The sequence below is a fragment of the Tursiops truncatus genome, chromosome 1 (genome assembly GCF_011762595.2).
Source record: "Tursiops truncatus isolate mTurTru1 chromosome 1, mTurTru1.mat.Y, whole genome shotgun sequence".
NCBI lineage: Eukaryota > Metazoa > Chordata > Mammalia > Artiodactyla > Delphinidae > Tursiops > Tursiops truncatus.
The window spans coordinates 155,247,759-155,271,103 of NC_047034.1; the positions used below are offsets into that span (position 1 = coordinate 155,247,759).

A 23,345-nucleotide genomic window follows, 5' to 3' on the forward strand; every position below is an offset into this window, starting at 1 on the left:
AAAGCACTTATTAGATGCACCTACAGTAAACACTTAATGGATGGGATTCAAACCCATATCTGACTCCAATTCTGCCTCACTTCTTCCTTCCCATCCTTACCCCTTATACTTGAAAATGCCCTCCCCAATTTCAAACTATCAAATGTCACTAGATGAAACACTGTATCTTAAAAGTTATTTTCAATCTTTGACTCTACACAATCCAAGTCCTTAGCAGCATTCAACAGGGGTAAATAGAGTCTTTCACCCCTCAACCCCCTCAACTGGTTCCCTAAATGACTGCAAGCTTCTTGGCTTTGTTGACATGGATTTAACAGGATTGGGACCTTCTAATTCAGCCCAATTTAATAAGTGTCAATGATCCCTTCCCATCTACCTCTGCTATCCGTGGACCCCACCTGTGAGCCCATTATGAAAGGCTCACGAATTGTAATATCACGAAGTAGGAAGGCAAAAAAGTTTGAATGATTCTGCCCAAAGCCAAGCTGTATGAGGCTCTCCCCTGACAACATGCACATCCTAGTTTTGGATAACCTCATTCCCAAATGAGTCTGCTCTTAAGGGTATGGTGCAGGGTCTTTGTGTATCTTAACTGTCATAGCCCCAGTGCCTAGAACAGTGCCTGTGCCTCGTACATAGCAGCATCCCATAAATATCTGTGGGGCAGGTGGATGGACCAATAAATAAGTGGGCTTCAAGAATGGCAACTCTGCCTTCATCCCTTGTGGTACTGGTTGCTCTCAGAAGGGAGAACTGTAAAATAGTACAGAAATCTTGGGGGCAAAGAAATCAGTGCCCTCTGAAAGTTGCATTCCAAGCTTCCTGTGCTAGAAAAACATCACTGGATGAGGAAAGCAACTGGATAGAACCCTTTCCTCTTGCATGGGCTGAAGTTAGCCGACTTGACACTTTGAAATCTCTTCTCCGAGACAAGCAATTTTTACACGGCAGAAAGGAAGCTACTTTGTACTGCAGCAGAACACAATATAAAACATACTGGCTTTAGGGACAGTCAGGGCTGACACTGAAGGCCCTCTGCTACTATCTGTGATTCTAGGAAAGACACTCTCTCTGAACATCACATTCCTCATCTGTAAAAACCAGAGTAGCTAGGTGGAGCAGACACTGCTTGATGCCTACCCAAGAGCCTTTTATCCCTTCTTGCCTAGCAAACATGATTTGTCTTTCTAATCCACATGACTCATAGGATAACTTGTAATTAATCTAAGCCACTCATGATGGATGATCTCATTTGCTTTGCCAATGACAGAATAGTGGGAAGATGACCCATTTCTAGCAAATGAGACGTTAGGCCAGATCTGCTGGGGCTTCCAGGGATTCCCTTTCTTTAAAATGAAACATTGGGAAAAATTAGTCCCTCTTCTGCTAGACTTTGTTCTGTCAGCATTTCCTTCCTGGAATTATAGCAGCCATCTTGGGATCCTGAGGTGAACTAGCATGAGGATAAAACAACACAAAGGATAGCAGAGCAAAAAGACTGCAAGAATCTGTTATGTTGATGTTATCATTGAGCCAGTGAATTATCCAACCTTGGAGCCATATGAAATCAGGACTTCTTGTCATGTGATAGTTTCCTTATTTAAGCCAATTTACTTGGGTTTTGCTATTGCAATTGAAGGTAACTGATAAACTACTTCACACGAATGCTATGAAGATACAACCAAATTATAATGGATACTGTACAGAACACCTAGCCAAGTACTTCAAAGTACCCAAAGTCCCTATTCCTTTTCCAGTTCACTTCCATTAACAACCCAAAAACCTGGCTAGGAGCTCCCACTGCCTCTTTTACAAGGCAAGTTCCTTGCCTTCAGAAGGTGGGGAAGGTCCCCAGAAAAGTTCCTCAAAATTTCTCTGTCCCAAAAAGACACTGCCAAGAGGACAGTGGTGAAGCTGCTGCAGTCTAGAATAAGAGGACAGTGTGTTCCTGCAGGGTAAGCCACAGTGGCCTAAAAAAATCTTGATACGGTATCCTGGGAAGGTAGTTGTGGTACTTAAATGGAGAGCTTCTAAATGCACCTCACCTCCAGCAAGTCCACTTTTCCAGCTCCTCAACACTGCTGCTTGAAAAGAGTGCTTCTGTCATGCTCTGTGCACTTTCTAAGCCTGCCAGGTCTCCTTAGCTTACAGCCAAAGGAATAAATATCTTGAAAACTAGGAAGAAAAATGGAGAGCTAATTTCCCAATTCGATGCTTCTTTACATTTAAGCAGTACAGACAGTAGTCTGAGGATGGCCCAGGCTCAGAACTTGAAAATATTCTTCTTTTTGCACTATAACCCTTTCCTTTAGCCACCAAACCCTAACTGCCATGTGATTCTGGGGTCTATTAAGCCAAGTGATACCCAACAAATACACAGCCTCATTCTACCCTAAAGGCACCTGACAGACAAGAATGTGCTACAGTATATGGTGCCAACTGACAGGGCAGAGGGAAGGCTGCTCAACCAATCCTGAAAAGGGATATCCAGGGGTGCTAGGACAAGCCTTAAATCAAACCTTGAGCTCTAGGACCAGATAAATCAGGCCTTGGGTTCCCACCATATTTTTCTCTTGAGTAGCAACCAACAGCCAAATGCTGAAATCTTTTTAACATCATTCATTTATGGCAATGAAATTTATAACCAAAATGTGGTATAATGATTATCTTCCCATTCGCTCTGCTAAACACTTTCTGCTTCATTAACGGTCAAAAATTTGTCTTGTTTCAACTGGGAAAAATCTCCTCCATGTTCCAGTTTGCTCTTCAAGTCCAACCAACCTCACTACTCCTTGCTGGTGAAAAGGAGCATGGGTCTGGCTGGCTTGCTTCCAAGCAAATCTGGCAGGGTAGCCACAGGTTAGCAATTTGAACACTTGGCCTCCAGAGAAATGCTAGGCCCACTTTTGTACATACTAACTGCCACTGAAATTTCTCACTGGGCCCTGTGCCAGAATCATTCTCTGTGCCATCTTCCCCCAATACACAGAAATAACAATAATCTAGGAGTACCAGGGAGGCATGCTGAACTTACATGCTTGACAACTGCACCAACAGTTTAAGGCACAAAATCATAGAACCTTGAAGCTGGGGTGAGAGTAAGAAAAGGTGATGATAATCTGGTTGTTTCTGCTTACCTGAAGATTCAGGAATACTGAGCCCATCCTGTAGACTCAGTATCACTTCTTAATTCTCCCCTCTGTACTCAAGAACCACAGATTTCTAGCTCATTTCTACTCACAAATATTGACCGCCCCCGCCGATACACGCTATGGCCCTGAGATGATGAAAATGAATAGAATGTAGCTTCTGCTCCTAGAAATTCACAGGCTCTGGGGAAAACAAGTCATGAGAGTAAATAGAGCAAGTTGCTAAGTGCTACTGAGTGCACTGGAACACCACCTATGACACTAGTTAGGAACAAAATTAGGTTTGTTTATTTTATTCTTTTACAAGCATCTCCTGAGGATAGGAGGAAGCTGGAGGTGGAAATGGTGCTGGTGGTTGTGGTGAACAACCTGGAAGTCCCAGTCTTAGCCTCGTTTAAGTTAGGTTTTCCAATGCTCATTTTCAAAAAATACTGGAGAATGACCATATACTTACGAGATCCCAGACAAGATGGGGTGGAAGACAGCAAACTAAGTAGAAAAAAGTAACCCTCCCCCTTCACTGCAGTTTTCATGTTGTTAATCTTGTCTTTCCTAAATCCTATTCCACTCTCTTGACTATTCTCCCACCTCATTAAAGCAGTCAAAAACATACAAGGTATCTACGTGTGATCTGTCATCTTAGGTTCTACTTCCTCTCCTCATCTCGTTTCCTACATTCGTACGCTAGGTTTCTCTTGCTCTACTCTTTCTCTAAGCCATCTTGTTCATTCCTATGGTTTTAACTACCATCTATATGATTATGAATTCCATATCTATAACTACAGTTTTGCAGTCTTCCCTGAGCACCAAAACATAAATGTTTACTGGAAACCTTAACCTTGTTACCCCATGGGAACCTCAAAACTCAGTCTAAACAAGGCTAATTGTCTTTCTTCACAAAATGTACCACCTTCCTTCTATAGTCTCCCTTTCCCCCCAGTCTTGGCTAGAGGAATGTCCCAATATACTCACTTGCTCAAGAAGAGTGAACATTATTAGCCTCTACTCTCTTCCTGCTCCATCATCCATGGAGTCCTATTAATTCTATCTCCCCAAGTGTCTCTCCAATTTGTGCTTTCCTTTCTATCTTCACTGATACAGCCCTAGAGCCTTGTTCCAGTCCTCATAATCTCTCTAAATGGTACCAGAGAACCATCTGGCTACTGATGTCCACCACCAAACTTTTTAAACTCCTTAAAGAGAGAAACACTGTTTTCCTCATTTTTGAATTGTGCCTGCTTACTCCCCTCATAATACTTCTAGACACAGTGCTTTGCATGTTTGTTGAATGAAGAATAAATGGAGGCCCTGTGAAGTGATTACATACAATCTGCAGTTTCAACACTCCGGAATTTGTTTTACCCACTTTACTCCTTTAGAAAGTGATGGTTCTGCTCTTCTAACAATCTGTTATTCTAACGTAAAATCTATCAGAGATTATAATTAATCCCAACAGTTTGCTTTGCTAAGAAAAAAAAAAGAGAGAGAGACCGCACTTTAGAAATAGAAGCCACTGTTGTCTTTATAAAACACAGAATTGTGCTGCTGCTGTTGCTTGCTTCAGAAGAAACTGTACATTACAGCTGCTGGGATAATTTTACAATGGACTGGACAAGGTACAGCTCAAAGCAGGACACAAACACAAGTCTCAAAGGGAAACAAATGCAAACAAGTACACAGCTGTGGGGCTCCAGGGACATTTCCCCACCCATGCTGGACTTGAGAGGGATAAAAAGTTTAGAAACTAAAGTGAAACCCAGAGTAGACACACATGCCCACCAGATGGCTGCTAAGTGCAACATCACACACCAATCAGGTTGGACTGTGTGCACAGGAAAGTCATTTCATTTTTCCTTATTGCTACTACACCAGGGGGGTCAGTGCATTCGACATATTGTCTTTACTTGCACAATCCTTGGAGGGTTTCCTATTTTCCTTTTTAAAGAAGGAAATCTGCCTTCCCCACCTTATTGTTTTTTTGCTTTGTTTTCTTTTGTTTTGAGCCCATAACCTCCACTACCTTTCTTGGGCTCCCAAACAGCAGCCAGAGGTTCTAAGTCAGTAGGAGTAGAGTAAGGGGAGAGCACCAACCTAGCCTCTCTCCCTGTCCAGGGAGAAGGCAAGTCCTAATAAATGGGCGAAAAGAGAAAACCAGAGAATCCCTTCTCCCCAGTCTGCTTAGAAGGCCAAAGAGGAAAGAGTGCCCTGCATAACCCTGCCATGATCAGACTTTAAGAAGGAAGGCATCCCAGTTACCATCCTGGATTGGCCTACGCCCAGCAAATATAAATAAAAATAACTTCCCCCAATGTAATTTCCAAAACTGCATTTTAGTTAGAGATGTCTCTCTACCCTGAAGGGGAAGGAACTTTCATCCTTCTTTGTTACACATGACGCCAGGTCTAAAACACTGTCCCACCAGCCTTGCAGATACCCTATGGGCCAGCTAAGAAGTCACAGTGTCCCCCTGGCTGCCCATCTTGCTGGCCTCATTTACAGAATTCTGGACAAGAAAACTATCCAAGAACATCATTGCTGAGCCAAAGAGGAGGCTGCAGTGGAGCTACTGAGTAGGTGGGAGCTTCTTAGGGAGGTTTCACACTGTTAGGTACCTTCTTCAGCATTAATCTAAGCCTAAGTTTCCCACAACAACAGCCTTAGGCTTATCCCCAGCGGCCAGCAGTAGCACCTCAGCCCCAGTGAGTTAGGCTGGACTGGAAAAGTGATCAATGAGCAGCGCTCTCCTTTCCCAGATTTTAGCCAAATTCTCTCCATTCTCTTCTCATTCCTCTCTTCTTCCCCCATGTCTATCCCCTAACCCTTCAACGCTGGATAACCAAGTAGGTCAACCCTAGGACATCCTCAGAAAAGGGAGGTCCCAGGTAGAGAGAAATGAAACCAGATCTAGAAAAAGCAATGAGAGAAACCAACTCCAAAGAGTGGACAGGTGTGGAAGTTGCCAGAAGCCCTCCTGATTTCATGCCAGTTGGGCAGGCCTTCTGCTATGCCCTCACGTAAGTTTGGGGGCAGTCCAGCCCAGTGAGGACATCACTGGGCTTGGGAAGAAGATTCTTGGTCTTCTGCAGCCGAGGAGCTAAGCCTGACCTTGTCAGCGAACAGTGCGATCATTTTAGCCATGCAGAGAATTCATCATCACAAAGGCAGACAGGCAGGGAGGCCAGCAAGCAAGCTGAGTGAACAGAAAATAAAATAAAAGGAGGCCAGGGAAAGAGAGAAGAGGAAAAGGAAGGTAAAAGAGTGGAACAAAGGGAGCAGGAGACTTCTCTAAGAGGATGAGGCTGGGGTCTCCCCAGAGCTTCTTCAGAGCCTAAGTAAGAAGCACCACTTGAACGAAATCAAAGAAAGCCAAAGCTTGTTGCCAACACCACTTCTCAATCTGCATGCACCACCTTTCAAACAAGAGTAATCCTCAAGGTCAAGGGTGTTTTTCAAGTTTCAAAGATAAAACGAAATAGAGAAAATCACAGCAAGATGTCATATTCTTGCCACTGCCCAAGCTGTTTCTTTTGCTTTTATTTCTTAAATGGCATGTACAATGCCAAAGGGCTAAAAAATGCATGTCAAGCCTCAGCTCAAAACCCAACTGGACAGAGTGAGGCAAAGAGACAAAAAGGAGAGAACACAAACTTGCTGCTAAGAGTAGGTGGCTGCCACCAGCTCTCAATGGACATTTGCAAAATGCTGGTGAATGACTGGACCCTCCAGGAATACTGCCCTGATCCCAGCCCCAGAACATACCCAAGAAGAGAACACTCAGAGCCCACTGTCCCAAGAGAACTCCCCTCCCCAAAGGGTGACTGAACACAAAATAGACAGTATATGAAGGCGATGGACAGGGCAGATGGAGTGTTGGCATCACTCTCTTTAGGCACTTGTGTAAGGAATGTAGGCTCTCCAGTGAGCTGCCTCCTCCCAGAGCCCTCCATTCTGTTCTTCAGCTGGGCTGTGCCCATGGGGCACCCCACACTGTAGCCAGCAGGAAAGAAGTAAAGGAAGAGTTACTCAACAGCCCTGATGCCTTCTCCATAATCAATGTTTGTGCTACGTTTTGTGAAGTTGCTGAACAAAGTAGCCAACCAGAACAGAACCTGGGATAGACTGTTTTGCATAGCAAATCTGGGTCTGTACAAAGGCTGCTGGGGAGGGGAAATGGTAGCTCTAACTTCATACGCCCATATTCAGACCAGCCTTCCTCTGGCTGGCCTCCAAGCCTGAGCTAGGTCTAAAGTGTCGTGGCTTCATCACCAGATTGGGGCAAGCCCAAGCCCAGGCTCCTCAAAAAGAGGAATTTCCACACTGAAGCTGCAACTCCTCATCCCAAGCAGTGGGACAGGAAAAAATGAACAGTCAAGAAATGAGGAAGCCTTGCTTCAAGGCCAACAGGCCCCAAGCTAGAACCCCCTACTTTTCCAGTTCTGCAACACAGCCAAACCCCATCTCTACCCAGGAAGACAGGAAAAAATTTTTTAAAAAGCCCATGCCACCCACTCACATGCCCTAGTGGGAAATCAGGAAAAATTCATTTGTGTAAACAGAAGCAAAAGGGAGCAGCAAAATTCCCCAGCCTATCCACAGGACACACTGAAATCTGGGATAAGCCAAAGTGTCAGAGGACAGTCCAGAGGAAGGGAAGATGCACTTGCAGAAAAGAGTGCAGGGCAGTGCAGAAGGGGTGCCTGCAGCAAGAGAAAGATATTATCTGCACAGAGGAGGGTGGAGACTGAGCCCCACCTTGGGGAGATAACCACCCCCTACAGAGCCAGGCCAAAGAACAAGTCAGGTACATAGTTCCTTCTGACGGCTCAATGTTTCTGGGATGTAAACTCATTGGGCATGGGAGGGATTTCCAGATTTTGGCAATAGACTCAAGTTATGGTATAAAAATAACATTTAGTTTTTGCTTTTTTTTTTTTCTTATTTTAGACCTAAGGATCGTTTGTTAAAAGACACCCCAGTTAAAAAATATTGAAACATAAACAGACTTGATCGTCAGGGAAAAAAAAGAAGCCAAGAGTGAGAAATGCTATGAAAGTAACTCCAGACCCAGGCAGGTGGGGAGGAAGCGGGGACAGGAAGAAAGGAGACGTAAGTGGAAAGGCCAGAGGCCAGTCACCTCAGCAGCTCCGAGAGACTTGTCATGTCTGAAAGTGCAAATGTCAATGGATTTTAACCATCTTGAGGTGGCGATCTTTTTAAAAGCTCAATGAATATGGAAGTCAACTCCTTCAAATGCAAAATAGCTGGCGCTCTGGCTGGAGGCTTGTTGGGTTAGGGATATTTCATCCCCACCTACCTCCTCTCCCACCCCCACCCCGCCCCCACCCCCCCAAAAATAGGTACAAAAGGTTGCAGTTCTGCAGCATTACCGTTACAGGGAAGGCACTGGTTACCCACCAGCAGGCGGAAGGAAGACAGGGTCGTGTCACTTCAGAGCTAAGTGCCATAGTGCCTTAAGTCTTACTAGGGGCTGGATGTCTGTCAGGGAGAAGGTGTAAGGTGGGGTAGAAAAGGTGGAAAAAGAGGAATAAGGGAAAGAGGAGTGGCAGCTGGGGGAGGGGCAACCAAATCATTAGCATTAAAAATCTTCCTACAAGCTGGATTCTCAACCCATTAAAACATCTAGTATCCTAAAATATTGATCTGCATCTGGTTTCGTTTTTCTTCTTAAACAAATCTAGACCTTTTCTGATTAAGGCTCCTAAAAAATCCTTCCCTCCTCCCACCCACTTTTCAAGCCCCTCACTTTCCCATCTAAAGTATCAAACCCAAACCTACCAGCTTTTGTCTGCAGGGCTGCAGGGCCGACCTTACCAAGCTGTCAGGCATGAGTCTTTAGCACTGTGAGTCACATGCGACATCTGTGTGTATGGTGGGCACCGGGGCTGCCTCTCTTGGTCCAGTGGAGTCAGGGCCAGATGTGACAAGATGGGGTGAGGGGTGGAGGGCATGAGGTGAATATCAGAGATTTCTGGCTGGTGGTCTGGCTTACTGGCCCTGTTCCCCACCCTTTCGCCCCCTCTGTAGAGGAAACAAGGCCTTCTGCATTCCTCCCTGCCCCACCTCCCTCCTCCCTGCTTCCTCTGGATTTGGGCGGCACAGCTCTTGGGGCTTGGAAAGCTTTCTTCTATCCAGTGAGGTAACAGCGTTCTGCCTTCAAGCGAAGTACATGGTGCGCAGAGTATCCTGGTGAACCTGCACGGCTTTGGCCAGGGCCTGGGGGTCCCGCCCATTGCTCTGCCCCGATATGTGGCTCCCCTCTCCACTGAAAAGGAAAAATGAAAGAAGTCCTTCCTGGTGAACTGAGCTGCTAATTCCTTCCCCCACCCCTAGGATGCCAATTCCCATAACAATTTAAGAGAAAACCCCAACCCAGATTTGGGCTGACGAGCCCAAGGACATCAAATCGGACAATACTCATTTCCTACTACCCAAGGAAAATTGAGAGGGTCTGGTACCAGAGGCTGAAGCAAAAAGGAAGCCAGCCTGATCCCAGGCCTCACCTGTCATGCTCCTTGTCCACTAGGTGGTATCGTGCCCGGAAAGCCACCAAGCGGGCATAGTAGGCAGGTGCTGGAATTGAGACGGAGCGTGTGCATCGTACGTAAGTGTGGCACAGCTGGTACGTCAAGATCTGGAGCTCATCCGCTGTGAAACGGTTGTCATCCCAAAGGACATAGTAATGGGATGGTCGGCTGGTGCCCTGGGAAGATAGGAAGGTGAGGGGCCCCAGGTTGGGCAGAGGGGATGGTTGACGATAAGGAACAGGCTCACTATTAAGAGTATGGCTGGGTTGGAAGACCCACCTATGAAAAGGCAGACACAAAGCCACCTATGTCATAAAGCACTCATCTTATGGGCAACCTGCCTAAGACGTTCAAAGTGCACTCATGTTCAAGTGCACGAAGGGCTTATTAAGAGAACAATCCTGATTTGAATGCCACTCAGTGAGGAATGATATATTCTAGAGGCAGTGGGAATAATCAACTAATCTTTGACCCATTGGAAATCCCAGGACATAGCCCAGCTACCTGGATGCCTGCGTGGCTGCACAGATAGAAGTCAAACTCAAATGGGTGGGTGATGTTGGTGTCCACAGTGGTCCCAGCTGGGATGTTACCACTCTTCCCAATCTGTATAGAGACAAAGACAACCGAGATCCCAAGACCTGCATGACCCTAACTAGGGCCCCGACTCAATTCTAATCTGATTCCATCAGAATCCCAAGAGTAAAGTAGAAGCTGCTATTCCCAGAGGGTACTGGGAATTGAAATAATAGGCTTCTAAAGTCATACAGACCTGTGTTTAAGTGCTGCTTTCACCATTTATTAGCTGTGTGATCTTAGCAAGTCATTTAACCTTTCTGAGGCTAAACTGGAGATAATAACAGTACCTACCTCACAGGGCTGCTGTGAGGAAGACGCCTTGTACAGTGTCTGGCACATAGGAGAAGTTCAATAAATGGAAGTTCCCTTTCCCTTCTCTGGGAGCTGGTCTATATATGGGGTCTATAGGCCAGGGAGCTAGGAGGAGGGAGATGAAGTATAAGGGAAGGAGGGGAGAAGGGGGAAACAAAGGGAAGGAAGCAGCAGAGGAAGGACCACAAGAGCTAAGGGGAAGAAAGGGACCAGGGAAGATGGACAGGCCAAGGACTAAATCCCCAGATTTTATTTCAAGGGCTTCTTCCATATTAAAAGAAGGGAGACAAGATAAGGGTATGGGTGGCTTCCTCAATCCCTCACTCACTCGCTCATTCTTGTCAGCACAAAAAAGGCGGGTGTGATGGCGTTTCTGCACCACAATATAAGTGATCCCGGGCTGGTAGTCCTTTTCCAGTTTGATGCAGGCATCACGAATGGCCAGCAGCTCATAGTGGAGGATCTAGGCACAGGGTGAGGAGGGAGACAAAGAGACATACAGCTCCTCTTGAGTTCACGCATCTTTCTGAACTAAGGGGTTGCCACTTGTAATACGGCTTTTTGTTCAGCCTCTCTTTATAAGCTGATACCCAACCATTAGAGATGATAAGCCCTTCCTACCAAAATCAGCCTTATACAGGCATACCTCGGAGATATTGTGGGTTCAGTTCCAGATCACTACAATAAAGTAAGTCACATGATTTTTTTGGTTTCCCAGTGCATATAAAAGTTATGCTTACACTATGCTATAGTCTATTAAGTGTGCAGTAGCAGTATGTCTAAAACAAAAAAGTATATACCTTAATTAAAAAATACTTTATGGCTAAAAATTGCTAACTATCACCTGAGCCAGTGAGTCGTAGTAGTAACATCAAAGATCACTGATCACAGATCACCATAACAAATATAATAATAATAAAAAAGTTTGAAATACTGCAAGAATTATCAAAATGTGACACAGAGCCATGAAGTTTTAGCAAATGCTGTTGGAAAAATGGTGCCGACACACTTGCTGGATGCAGGGTTGCCACAAACCTTCAATTTGTAAAAAATGCAGTATCTGCGAAGCACAATAAAGCAAAGTGCAATAAAACGAGGTATGCCTGTAGACAGTTCACCTGATATGTTCCTATAAAGCTTAGCTGGGAGGCTTAGTATCAGCAGAGAGCACTCACCTGGTTCCTATGTATAATTAGACCTAACATAAAGACACAGAACCAAGGTTCAGAGAGAAATCACAATGCCCAAAGTAAGGCTGAATTTAGGATCAGAAGGAAAATGGAAGTTACCCATGAGCTCTAAGAGCAGACAGGATTGGGACCACCATAGAAGACTAGACACATAGTTCAGAAATGGGTGTAGAGGGACTAGATAAATTCAGTCCTGAAAAAAAGCAGTATTATACAAAAATGGACTAGCTCAAGAAGCCACAGGTGAAAAACCATAGTCAGTAGTTGCCTTGTGGCCTTGGATGTCAGGTATAGGGAGTAAAAACTGTATGGCAGAAGTAAATACAATTTAGAATCAATTAGAACTAGGTTTAAACCCAAGCTTTATCTAATTTTATTACCTCGAGCAAGTTACTTAACCCCTTTAAGTCTCATTTTCTCCACACTGACTAAAGTTACTAATAAGATCAGCTTCACAAAACTGTTGTGAAGACTAAAACAAATAATTAAGTAAAAACACAAAAAACCTAGTAGTGGCTTAATAACCGCTGACTGCTTTGCTTAGTAAGCAGTTTGAATTTTAACCCCAGGCTATGTGAGGTCACTAGACATCTCTAAACACAGACATGTTATGATAAATGCATCTGGCATTTTAGGAAACACTGTATGACTTGGAGGAAATTGAGCATAATGGTTAAGAGCATGAACTTTGGAATCTAACCAATTTGTCTGAATCCCAGCTCTACCACTTATTAGCCTGGATGACACTGAAGAAATCATTTAACATTTTCAAGCCTCAGTTTCATCATCTATCAAGTGGAATAATAATTATTTCATAGGGTTATTGTAAGCATTAAATAGAAATACATACAAAGTGCTTAGCTCAGTTTACGGCACATAAGAGGTACCCAATAAATGGTAGTTATATTACTATGTATTAAATGGTAGTCAAGGAGACCAGTTCAGTACACTAATCTAAACAACAGAATATGAAGGCTTAGCAGGGAGAAAGAATAGGAGGAACATCGTGAAGGTCAATAGCAGTGATTCTCAAAGTGTGGTCTCCAGACCAGCAGCATCACCTAAGAACCTGTCAGAGCTACAAATTTTAGGGCCCCATCCTAGACTCACTGAAGCAGAAATTCTAAGGGTAGAGCTCTGCAAACTACTTTAATAAGCTCTCCAAAAGATTTTGATGGATGCTAAAGTTTGAGAACCACTGGTCTAAAGAATCAGTCTTCAACATGGACCAACTAGTAAATAGGCACTGAGGGTCTTTTATTACAAGAAGAAAGGTCTATCAGTGATTGTACACGCCATCTCTCAATTGTGATCTCTGCTTCCAAGACTACTCCATTTAGCAAACCTCCCCAAGTAGTAGCACCTCCCAGTGTCAATAGCTCAGAAAAGACAGCAGTACTCTCTGCTACCATCAGGCCCCCTGGCCTCAATGTGAGGTTTTCTTGACCTATTGTGGGCCCTACCTGGGGGAGCTGGCCTTCAGGAACCCCATCTCGGTAGAAGATGATGCGGGTAGGCTTGAAGCGGGTGGACTTGTAGAACTGGATGAGCAGCTCACGTACCATGTAGGATAAGTCTTCAATGATCTCCTGCCGAGGTCGCTGCACCCGCACAGTAGCACAGTAACGGCTGGGGTGGGCATCCATACTGCCTACCACCTGATAACCAAAGAGGCAGGATAAGCTCCCAGAACCTCCACCCTCCCAACACTGTTAGGTTCTGGGTTTGGGGAAAGGCCTCTTAGCAAAACAACTATGCAATTGAATGAGGTTTTTTGGATTCAATAAGCCCTGGTTCAATCTCTGTTCTATCACACGTGTGGAAGTTACTTAATCCACGTGATCTTCTTGTTCCTCCTCTGAAATGGAGATAAGAATACCACCTACTTGCAGTGCTGTTGAAGCACATATAAGTCATCTTGTACAGGGCCTAACACACAGTAGGTACTTGATAAGTTTGATTTCCCTACTTCTTGCAGAGGGGCATGTGAAGGTTTGGCACTACTAGCTCAAAGAGTGACCTCATTCAAAAACAAGTTTATCTTTTTTTTTCAATTCAAGTGCTAATCTACGCTAGGAACCACAGTGAAGAGTGTTCTTGTGGGTGGTGGAATAACATCATTTTCTAAGGGGACAATAGCCAAAGCCTACTAGGATGGATGGCCACAAGGAAATTAAAGATAAGCATAGTATAGAGTTCCCCACATTTACTGAGAGAGGCCCAGTCTGCCTAGAGAAACTTGAGGGTTGAAGAAAGAGAAGTGGGAAAGAAGGCCTGGTCCCTTTAGCCAATTCAGAAGCCCCTATGAGACAGGGAGCAAAGATGTCAGGAGAGGGATTGGAGAGCTACCTAATCTACTAGGTGGATCAGGGGTAGGGATGGGGAAGAGTAAAGGACAATCGCAGCAACTAAGTAACTCCCTTAAAAGGGATTTCAGAGAAGAGATATGTTCATATTCCAAAAGTGGGCACAGAGAGAGAGAGAGGGAAACTCGAACACAGAACAAAAGTGATGGAGACAGGGCCAAGTCTCTGGCCACAGCCTACACTCTCACTGCTCTCTCTCTGAAAAGAAAATGCCATGCAGAGTTAGTTTTATTAAGAAACCAAGGGAGTGGTTAATGGGGATGATCAGCTGAAATAAAAAGATCTTGTGAAGGGTCAAGCACCAGAGCTAAGGGAAGGAAATCATGTGTAGTCTTGGGGGCCCAGAGCTAAGAGAAGAACCTTATGAGGAAGTTGGAAAGTAACACTCACTGCTGTGATAGAAGGTTTTTTCCCATCCCCTGCTGGGGGGTGTGTAACATCTGCTCCCAGGAATATCACTGGTTGTTGAAAGACAGCAGAGCTAAACAAGGAAGAGAAAACAAATGGTGAGGACTTGGGTCTTCTCTTCCTAGCACCATCTAGCACCCACTTTGGTCCTCTCTCCCTTGTGTGTGATTCACTTGGCCTGGACAGGGTCCTATCTTTTCATCAATCACCAGTATGGTACCTTGCTTGACAAGGGCAAGTGGGCAATAGAGTTCATACCGTTGGTGTGGAACTAGGATGTTGTTAATGCCACCAAGTTTGACATTGATCTTCAGGCAAAGGTTGGACAGAGTCTGAGGCGAGGTCTTGACCACATTCTTCACTTGCACACACTGTGTAGCCATTCCCAAGAGTGTATCTCCAACACGCTTCACTTCAGCTATGAGCAGGGAGAGAACTGATTAGTGCATTCAACAAATATTTACTGAATGCCTCCTAGATGCCACGAAGTATATGAGGTGCTAGGGAACACAATGATGACCAGAAACACACAGGGTCCCTACTCTTATAGTGCTTACTATCCAGTGACTAATTTTAAAAATTATGAAAAGTATAACAATGACAAATGCTACAACAGAAAACTCCATGGAGCTGTGAGAGCATATAACGTGGGGGTAATAACCTAGTCAGGAAAGGATTCTTGAGTAAGTAATGAGTGAACTGAAATCTAAAGGTAGAAGAGAACTTAGAAGGGAGAGGGAATATGGGAAAGAGCATTCCAGGCAGAGGGAAGAGCGTGCAAAAATGTACGCTGATAGGAGAAAGCAACATACTTTTGAGAAACTGAAAGGCCAAAGTAACTACAAAGGAGAATAAAAAGGAACCATAGTGTGAGAGGAAGAATGTGGTCATGAGACCAATCTAGGGAAATGAGGGTAGCTTAAGAAGGCAGCTGTCAAGATGGAAAGAAACAGATTCAAGAGACTATATATGTAAGGGAAAATAATTCTTATGGATAACCTCTGAGTTTCTAGATTTTTATAATAGAACAGATAGATCATAAGTTCTTTTTGAGACATTTTGAGTTTGAAGTGTTTTTTGGTCATCCCAGTGAGGATATCCATCACGCAACTGAGTATAGTAGTTGGAAGTTCAGGAGTAGTCTGAAATGGAGATGTAAATTTATGAGCTATTTAGGTACAGGCAGTAATTGAAAACATGATCTTGAGATCACCAAGGAAGAGAACAGAATGAAAGGAGAAGAAGGCTTAGACCTGTATCTCTGAACTCACAATACTTGCAGAACAGGAAGAAGATGAGTCTGCAAAGGACAAAAATTCAGAGAACCAAGAGAAAGATCAAGACAGTATTATATCATGAATGCCAGGGAAGAAAGAGTGTTTCAAGAAGGAGCAAGTGTTCAACTAAGTCAAATGCTGCTAAGAGATTGGTAAAATGAGGACCAGAATTTTGTGATAGTGAGGCAAAAATTAATGTATAGAGGCAAAAACTGTTTTTGGTAATACAAAGTACCAAGGAGGAGATGTAGGATCAATGAACGGTATGATATGTTTTCAATGGGAGAGATTTGAGAATGTTTAAAAAGCTAAAGGGATCATTTCTACTTCTAATAGATAAAGTTAGAGGCAAACCAGTGTCTCTGCACATAACATTCAGAAAAGCCAAATAAAATATAGAAATCATCTTTTTGTAGGCAGTAGAGAAGTGCTAAGACAACAAGAACTGGAAGGGTTAACACTGCAGAGAGGGAGAGAATCTCACAGAGGTGAGCCATCTGCTGCAGCTGCTTTTGCCCTGGGTACATGTGCTGATTCTAGGTGTGGGCAGGAGGCTGAGATTCTAGGCTTTGCACCAAAAGAGGAACCACTGCCAAGGGACAGAGAAAGCAACAGTTTCTGGCGAACACAGGCTAGTTCTAAACGTGAAAGGTTAAAAAAAAACATTTAAAAGAAAACACAGACTAGTATCTTCATGACCTTGGGATTTCCTAAACAGGACTCAGAAAGTACTAGGCGTAAAGGAAAAATATTGACAAATAGGACTACATTAAAATTTTAAATTTCTGTTCAACAAAAGAACCCATTAAGAAAGTAAAAAGGCAAGCCACAGATATGTATAATACATATAAATTTGAATAAAGGAATTATAAAGAACATCTATAAATCAATAAGAGAAAGGTAGTGAAGCCAGCAACAAAAGGAAAAGACTTGAGCAGGAACTTCTCAAAAGAGGCTCGTGAAACAGCCAATAGAAATATAAAGATACTCAACTTTATCAATCACCGGAGAATTCAAATTAAAAGCAAAATGCAGTATAACTAAACACCCATAAGAATGGCTAAAATGAAAGCGACAATACCAAGTTTGGTAAGGACATCAATAACTACAACTCTCATTTGCTGCTGTTGGAAGTATACATTTGTACACTTAAAATCCCTCCTAGTTACACACCCAATAGAAATGGGCATATATGTTCAAAGGACATGTACAAGAATGTTCAATGAAGCATTATTTATAATAGTAAAAACTGGAACCAACCCAAATATGTCCATTAACAGTAGAATGTATAAATACATGTAAATTGTGTTATTATCATATAATGGAAAAACTGTAGCAAACTACAACTAAACAAACACGGATAAATCTTACAAACATAATGTTGAGTGAAAGAAGCCAGACACAAAAAAAGGTACATGGTATATGACTCCATTTATATAAAGTTCAAAGACAGTCAAAACTAATCTATGGTGTTAGAAGCCAAAATAATAGTGGTTAACACTGATGGGGAGTTGTAGTGATTGGTAGCCTGGGATTGTGGTAATGTTCTACTATCAAAACTAGGTACTGGTTACCTTGCTAAGACATTTTGTGAGAATTAATTGACTGAACACAAAAGATCTCTATATGTATACCGTACTTCAATAAAAAGTTTACATTAAAAAAATTGTACCAGTTTAGTGGAGAGGAAGGAGTTAAAAATACTAAGAACAGGGTGAGGTATGGTAGCAGATTAGAACTGGACAAATGTGACACTATCCTTTTACACTCTCAGGGCAATCACAATGCATATGGACCTTGCTTTGACCATCACTTGGCCTACCAGGAAGGAGGATGAAGGGTCTTTAAAAGAATCTGACTGTTTCTCTTATCTGCAGGCTTAATTCCTAGGCAATGCCCCCATTACCTAAGTGGTATTCAATATAATCAAAGAACAGCATGTAAGTGGAAGAAACCCAAGGTCCTAATCAAGGTATGAGACTGGCGAGAGGTATAACATGACTGAGCCCAGGGAAGGGAAAATTTTCTGAGTAAGCACTGACTTCTCCAAGCATGCCGCACTATACTCCACATGCAGGCCAAAAACACTGGATTCTCCCTTTACGGAGGAAACCAGAAACATGGATAATTACTCAAGGCAGTTCTCCTAAAAAACATCCGATAAATCAATAAGAAAAAGGTAGTGAAGCCAATGAAAAAAGGAAAAGACTTGAGCAGGCACTTCTCAAAAGAGGCTAGTGAAACAGCCAATAGAAATATAAAAAGACACTCCACTTTATCAATCACAAGGGACACCAATTTATGGCCCAAGAGAGACATGGACTGGAGGTGAACCAACTTCCATAAGTATTGAGTATCATGTGAGCGGAAGGCTCTACCTTGGGTATATATGTGCAGAGGGAAGAAGATTTCAGAGCAGAATCAGATCCACTCCATGCTCAAAACAATATCAAGCAAGACCGTAATTGATCAGCAGCCTGATACAATTTCTAGAGGAATCCAAAAAGAGACAAGTTAATCCTGTAGGTAGGATGACAAGAGAAAGCTTCCAGGAATAAGTACATTTAAACTAGGACTTGAAGGATAGAGAATTTTAAGGGCAAGGTGGAGGATAAAAAGAGTACTTAAATATTCTAGGCAAAGGCAAATGATGTAAGCAAAACCAGAGACTAGACAGCAGAGACAAGGAATGAGCATTTAGAGCATCTACTATGTCACAGGCACTGTGTTAGATGCTGCATTTTATATAATTAATTAATGAGGCTGAGAAAGGTTAGATAATTTGCCTAAGACAGTAATCTGGCATAGCCAGGATTAAAATCCAGTTCTATCTAATTCCAGAACAAGTCATCTTTCTGGTATGTGTGGCAAAGGGAACAGTACCTGAAGCTGAAAAGGTTAAACTAAGATCAGGGCCCTAAAAAACTTTTATTTTGTGAATGGGGGCTAATGAAGGTTTTTGGGGTTTTTTTGAGAGTACAATCACAAAAAGTCTCATCCAGTAACCTATACAAGAAAGATTTAAGAAGAAATGTTAGAACTAAATTGAGAAGAGTGGGTGGAGAGCAGGGAATACACCTTAATACTGTAAAAAAGAGCATTAGAGGTGAGGCGAAGAGAAGACAGACTGTCCCCAAAGTCTGGATGAAGGTACCCAGAAGCAACTGTGATGCCAACACAGAAGAGAAAAGTAAAGAGAAGGGCTTACTGGTAGACAGAGGAGACAAGCTAGTAAAGAAATGGTTCACCAAAACACTTCGTAAGAGCAGAGAGCACATACCAATGTATTCAGGATCTAGCGGTGTTTCTTTTCACACACAGTAGGTGATCAATAAACTCTTGTGGAAAGGAGATAGGTAAAAGGGAGAGATCGGAACTGCAGAGAGGTCAAGGGTGGAATCAAGATTTTAATAATACAATATAACATACAGTAACAATAGTTGGTGACTGAAACAACTGAAATGGATGAGAATTTCACTAGAATGAAAAGGCAGAGAGGGCAGAGTACAGAAATCTGGAAAATGCCAGGCATTCCTGGTAATGACAAAAACAATTAAGGAGAGACAGGAGAAAATATCAAGAAGTCAAGAGGAGAAAGGTCATTGGTGACCCTCTGCAGAGGAGGTTTAGGAGAATGGCAGAGGTAAAATAAATGAAAAAGGCTAAGGAGTAAGTGGCTGGTGAGGAAGTGGGGGTAGAAAATGTAGAGAACTCATTTAAAAACGTTGATGAAGAAAAACAAAAAAATAGGAAGAAAAAAGCTAAAGGAGATGGCATGACTGTGGTAAAGTGCTCTAGGGTGGGGAATCTAAAGATGTTTGAGGGTTCAAGGGTCCCAAAGGTAAAAGGAAGGAATAGAAACAAGAGCACACGTGGGTTGAGTAAGATAAAAGGAGAGACACCTCTTCCTTTGAAGAGGAGACGTGGAGGAAAAAGAGTAAGAGAAGAGCACTGAGTCAGAGATGTATATAGTCATTCTCATTCTTAAAAGAGAGGAAAAGAGAGGGAAAGCTTCTCAAAAAGTCTCCATCATTCCCAGCAGTGGAACACCAACAGAACCACCACAAATTCTGCTTGGGTGTGCTGCCCTATGTCTTGACAGACAATGCACTCCTGAGAATAGGAATCTGGACTGACTCATCTCTGTATCCAGCTCAGCTTAGCCTGGCATACACACCAGCACACAGAGGACCCCAGTAAATGTTACTGGGAAGGACTGTGAGCAGGTAAACAGGACCAGAGATGACTAACTGGCTCATGTAGTCTAATATTTCTCCTTTAAGAAGAGCACTGACACTAAGGAACAGCTCTGGCTAGAGTCAAGAATCCACACTGAGTCGTCCCTAGGATCTTCCAGGGAGCTACCCTGAGAGGAGTCCTATCACCGTAATCACTGTCCCAACAGAACTGTACCATACACTGGCGTCTTCCCTGGCAGGATGACGATAATGAGCTGCAGCCCTGAGTAGGTGTTCTTGAGATGCCGGAACATGGGCTCCACGCTGTCTGCCCCCTGCGCATATTTGCAGAAGCAAGGCTGGCCCTGGATGGGCATCCCTGCATCCTTGGAAATCTTCCGCAGCTGGTCTGTGAAGTTCCTGCAGCACAAGTATGGTCATGACAGGAGGCAGGTAAGTCCCACTTTAATACCTCTAACCAAATGCCTCCATCTTAGGTGCCTAGCACTATGACAGGCACTGACAGATTATAAGATGAATGAGACATCATCACATCTAGTGTAAAAAGCACATTTACAGTTGGATAGGACAAGATAGAGCTTGCCAAGTGTTCAATGGTATGAGCAGAGAGCTGAGGGAGCCCAGAGAAGGGATCTGTGGGAATTCTCAAAGTCCCCCATGTTGTCCCATTCAAGCAGCTGGTTCCTATGTTTCAAGTCTACAGCAATAGGAAGATGCCCAAGAGGAAGGCCTCTTGGCTCAAATTAAAATAAATAAGGTTCCAACAGTGATCAGAGCACAGGAGATGCTCAGAAAAAAATGAGCTCCCTCCTCCCCTACTGGTTCTTTGAAGCCTGAGAGCAAATAATTAAACAAGCTTCTTTCTTTTGCCTTTAGAGCTTTACCCTAGGAAAGGAAGACAAAGCTGGAAGAGAGGGTTCACATGCAACAGATTAAAAAAAAAAATCGAGCTACATAAATATAATGACAGACTGAAAGGAGCAGCAGGAAATTCAATTGTGAAAGTCCTGCATTTAGATTAAAAGCAACAATGTACAAATAGAGAATAAAAGCAATCGTTTAGGGGATGTTATTATATAGCATATAAATATCAATAAGATGGATTTAAAAGCCTATACAGCGAGGAAATAAATTTTTTACTTATTAGTTAAAAAGAAAAAAAACCCATAAGATTAATATAGTACAACACTGTTGTATAAAATTTTAAATCACTTATATACATATAGGTATATAAAATACATAAATTGGGTAGGAAGGTTATAATAATTCATGACAGTGACTGCATCAGAAAGGAGGAACGGGACTAGAATGGAGAATATAAAGGAATGTCAAATTTATCTTTACTATTTTATTTACTTTTTAAAAAGGATAAAATAAATATGACAATACTCTGGATGATGGACACATGGATGTTTTCCATATTATTCTAATTTAAAAAATTCTTTCAAATAAACATTAGAATAAAAAATATAACCTATTATTTCATGTAAATAAGAGCCAGGGCTCTGATGGACAACCTAACAGTGTTTCTTCCATTTCTCTGCTTTGTATACAACTACAGTATAGCTATTTAAAAAGCCAAGGTGTTACCAGATTCCATCAATAAGTGGGTCTTTACTTCCAGGAAAGTGGTTTTCCCTATCTTCTATTACCAGATCACACTTGGGATATTATGTCCAGTGCTGGGGGCCACAAAGTGTTTAGAGAACTCTAGGATGGAGAAAGTCTTAAAATCCTGTCCTAAAAGTGATACAGCTGAGGTAACGGCTTCTTTAGCCAGAAGAAAATTCTGAGGGTTGACCCTAGGACTCCCTTATACCTCCCCAATTACCAATTTCTCCACCTCATCTCTTCCCCTTTTGTCTCAGTGGAAAGGATGGCTTTTCCTGTGCTTTGGATCCCATTCCCTCATACACATGTAGGAACTTTGTTCTATTTCCTTTCTGGTTTCTCTGGGTTCTATTTTCAGCCTCTGTTCACTATGCACATTCTCCCTGGACAATCTCATCCACTGCCACAGCCGAAAACTCTCAAATCTTAATCTTTAGCCCAGAACCATACATGCAACTGGGTACCCTGACCCAGGTGTACAAGTCACACTTTTACTCCCTGAATCTAGGGATCATTACAAGAAGGGGCTGTCTGATGAACTGACTCCTTCCAACTCTGAGATTCTAGGTTTATCAGTTTCTGTACCCCAAAATATCCAAAACAACAAATTGCTTCTCAAAAGAATGGGACAGGGGAAGGACACGGGAATGAGAGAGAACCACACCAAGAGTGGAGCTACCAACAATGTGACACAAAGGCACAGCGCTGAGAGCCTTTCTAATATTGGTTAAGGACCAGCCCTCCAAAGCCTGGCCAAGGCTAAGAGCAGCCTGGCTTAAATGGGGCTAAAATCCCAAGAACCCAAGAAAGGAGACAAGAGGAACACATTTAAGAGAAACTATAATTGTGTGGAAGTAGTTATGTATCTGTGAGGGGAGAAGGAGGGCCAGAGTCTCCATATTCATCAGGAGCTGCTGTAACTAATTCTTATGAAAATCCCAAGGCCAGCTGAACCCACCAGGGCACACATCTCTACTAATTCTCATCACTGCCCGAAGTGGTCAGCTCCACTGATTCTTTCTCAGCCCCAGAGTGCACTGACCTTACTCCAGATCCAGAGAAAAAAAAAAAGCTACCACTTCAAAAGACTGCAGGAACACTGAACTGTACACTTTAAATGGGTAAATTTTGTGGTATTTGAAAAATATCTCAATAAAGCTGTTAAAAAAAAAAGAAGACTGCAGGGGAAGGGTTGGTGACTTCTTCACTTACTTATTCACTCATTCAAGACCATTACTCCCCTAAACTGTTCCTTTAAACCATTTGGCTATATCACTTTCTTCATTGCTATCATCTACTCCCAGCCACTCAGCCACAGGTGGCTCAGAGGCCCTTACAATTCATGTTCACCTAATTCAGGTCACTTGGACCCGACTGAACAAATTCTGTGCACAGGAAAGGACAGCTCAGAGTACCAGCTGAACTTTTATTTCCAATTAGGAATATAAGCTTTGAAACCTCAGAACTGATTTGATTCCAATCTGACACTTTCTTGATATGCAAACCTTGTACATGTTACTTAACCTCTTTGAGCCTCAGTCTCCTGAAAATGGAAATACCACCACCTACTCACTGTGAAGATGAAATAAGAGAACATAAAATTAGGTACAATGTTGGCACAGACATTATAGTCATCACTACTACTGTTTACCATCCATGTTAATAATTATAACAATAAAATAATTCAGGTCTCCCTTAGGAGATTCATG

General features: G+C 42.8%; 1 protein-coding gene across 6 annotated transcripts in view; it reads right to left on the minus strand.

The window, feature by feature from the left end:
* Positions 1-8,493: 8,493 nt before the first annotated feature.
* Positions 8,494-23,345, minus strand: part of LOC101337071 (protein argonaute-1) — a 30,352-nt gene continuing 15,500 nt past the window's right edge. For 4 of the 6 annotated variants that reach the window (XM_033838053.2, XM_019938128.3, XM_033838058.2 and 1 more), the window contains 8 exons: positions 20,240-20,424; positions 14,808-14,967; positions 14,532-14,622; positions 13,239-13,433; positions 10,914-11,048; positions 10,199-10,300; positions 9,671-9,870; positions 8,494-9,432 (listed from right to left, as the gene is read on the minus strand). In XM_033838053.2, coding sequence (XP_033693944.1) covers positions 9,324-9,432; positions 9,671-9,870; positions 10,199-10,300; positions 10,914-11,048; positions 13,239-13,433; positions 14,532-14,622; positions 14,808-14,967; positions 20,240-20,424 — 1,177 coding nt within the window. In that variant the 3' untranslated portion in view covers positions 8,494-9,323. The remainder of the gene's footprint in view (positions 9,433-9,670; positions 9,871-10,198; positions 10,301-10,913; positions 11,049-13,238; positions 13,434-14,531; positions 14,623-14,807; positions 14,968-20,239; positions 20,425-23,345) is intronic. The other 2 variants (XM_073791995.1, XM_073792000.1) reach the window with 1 other exon arrangement.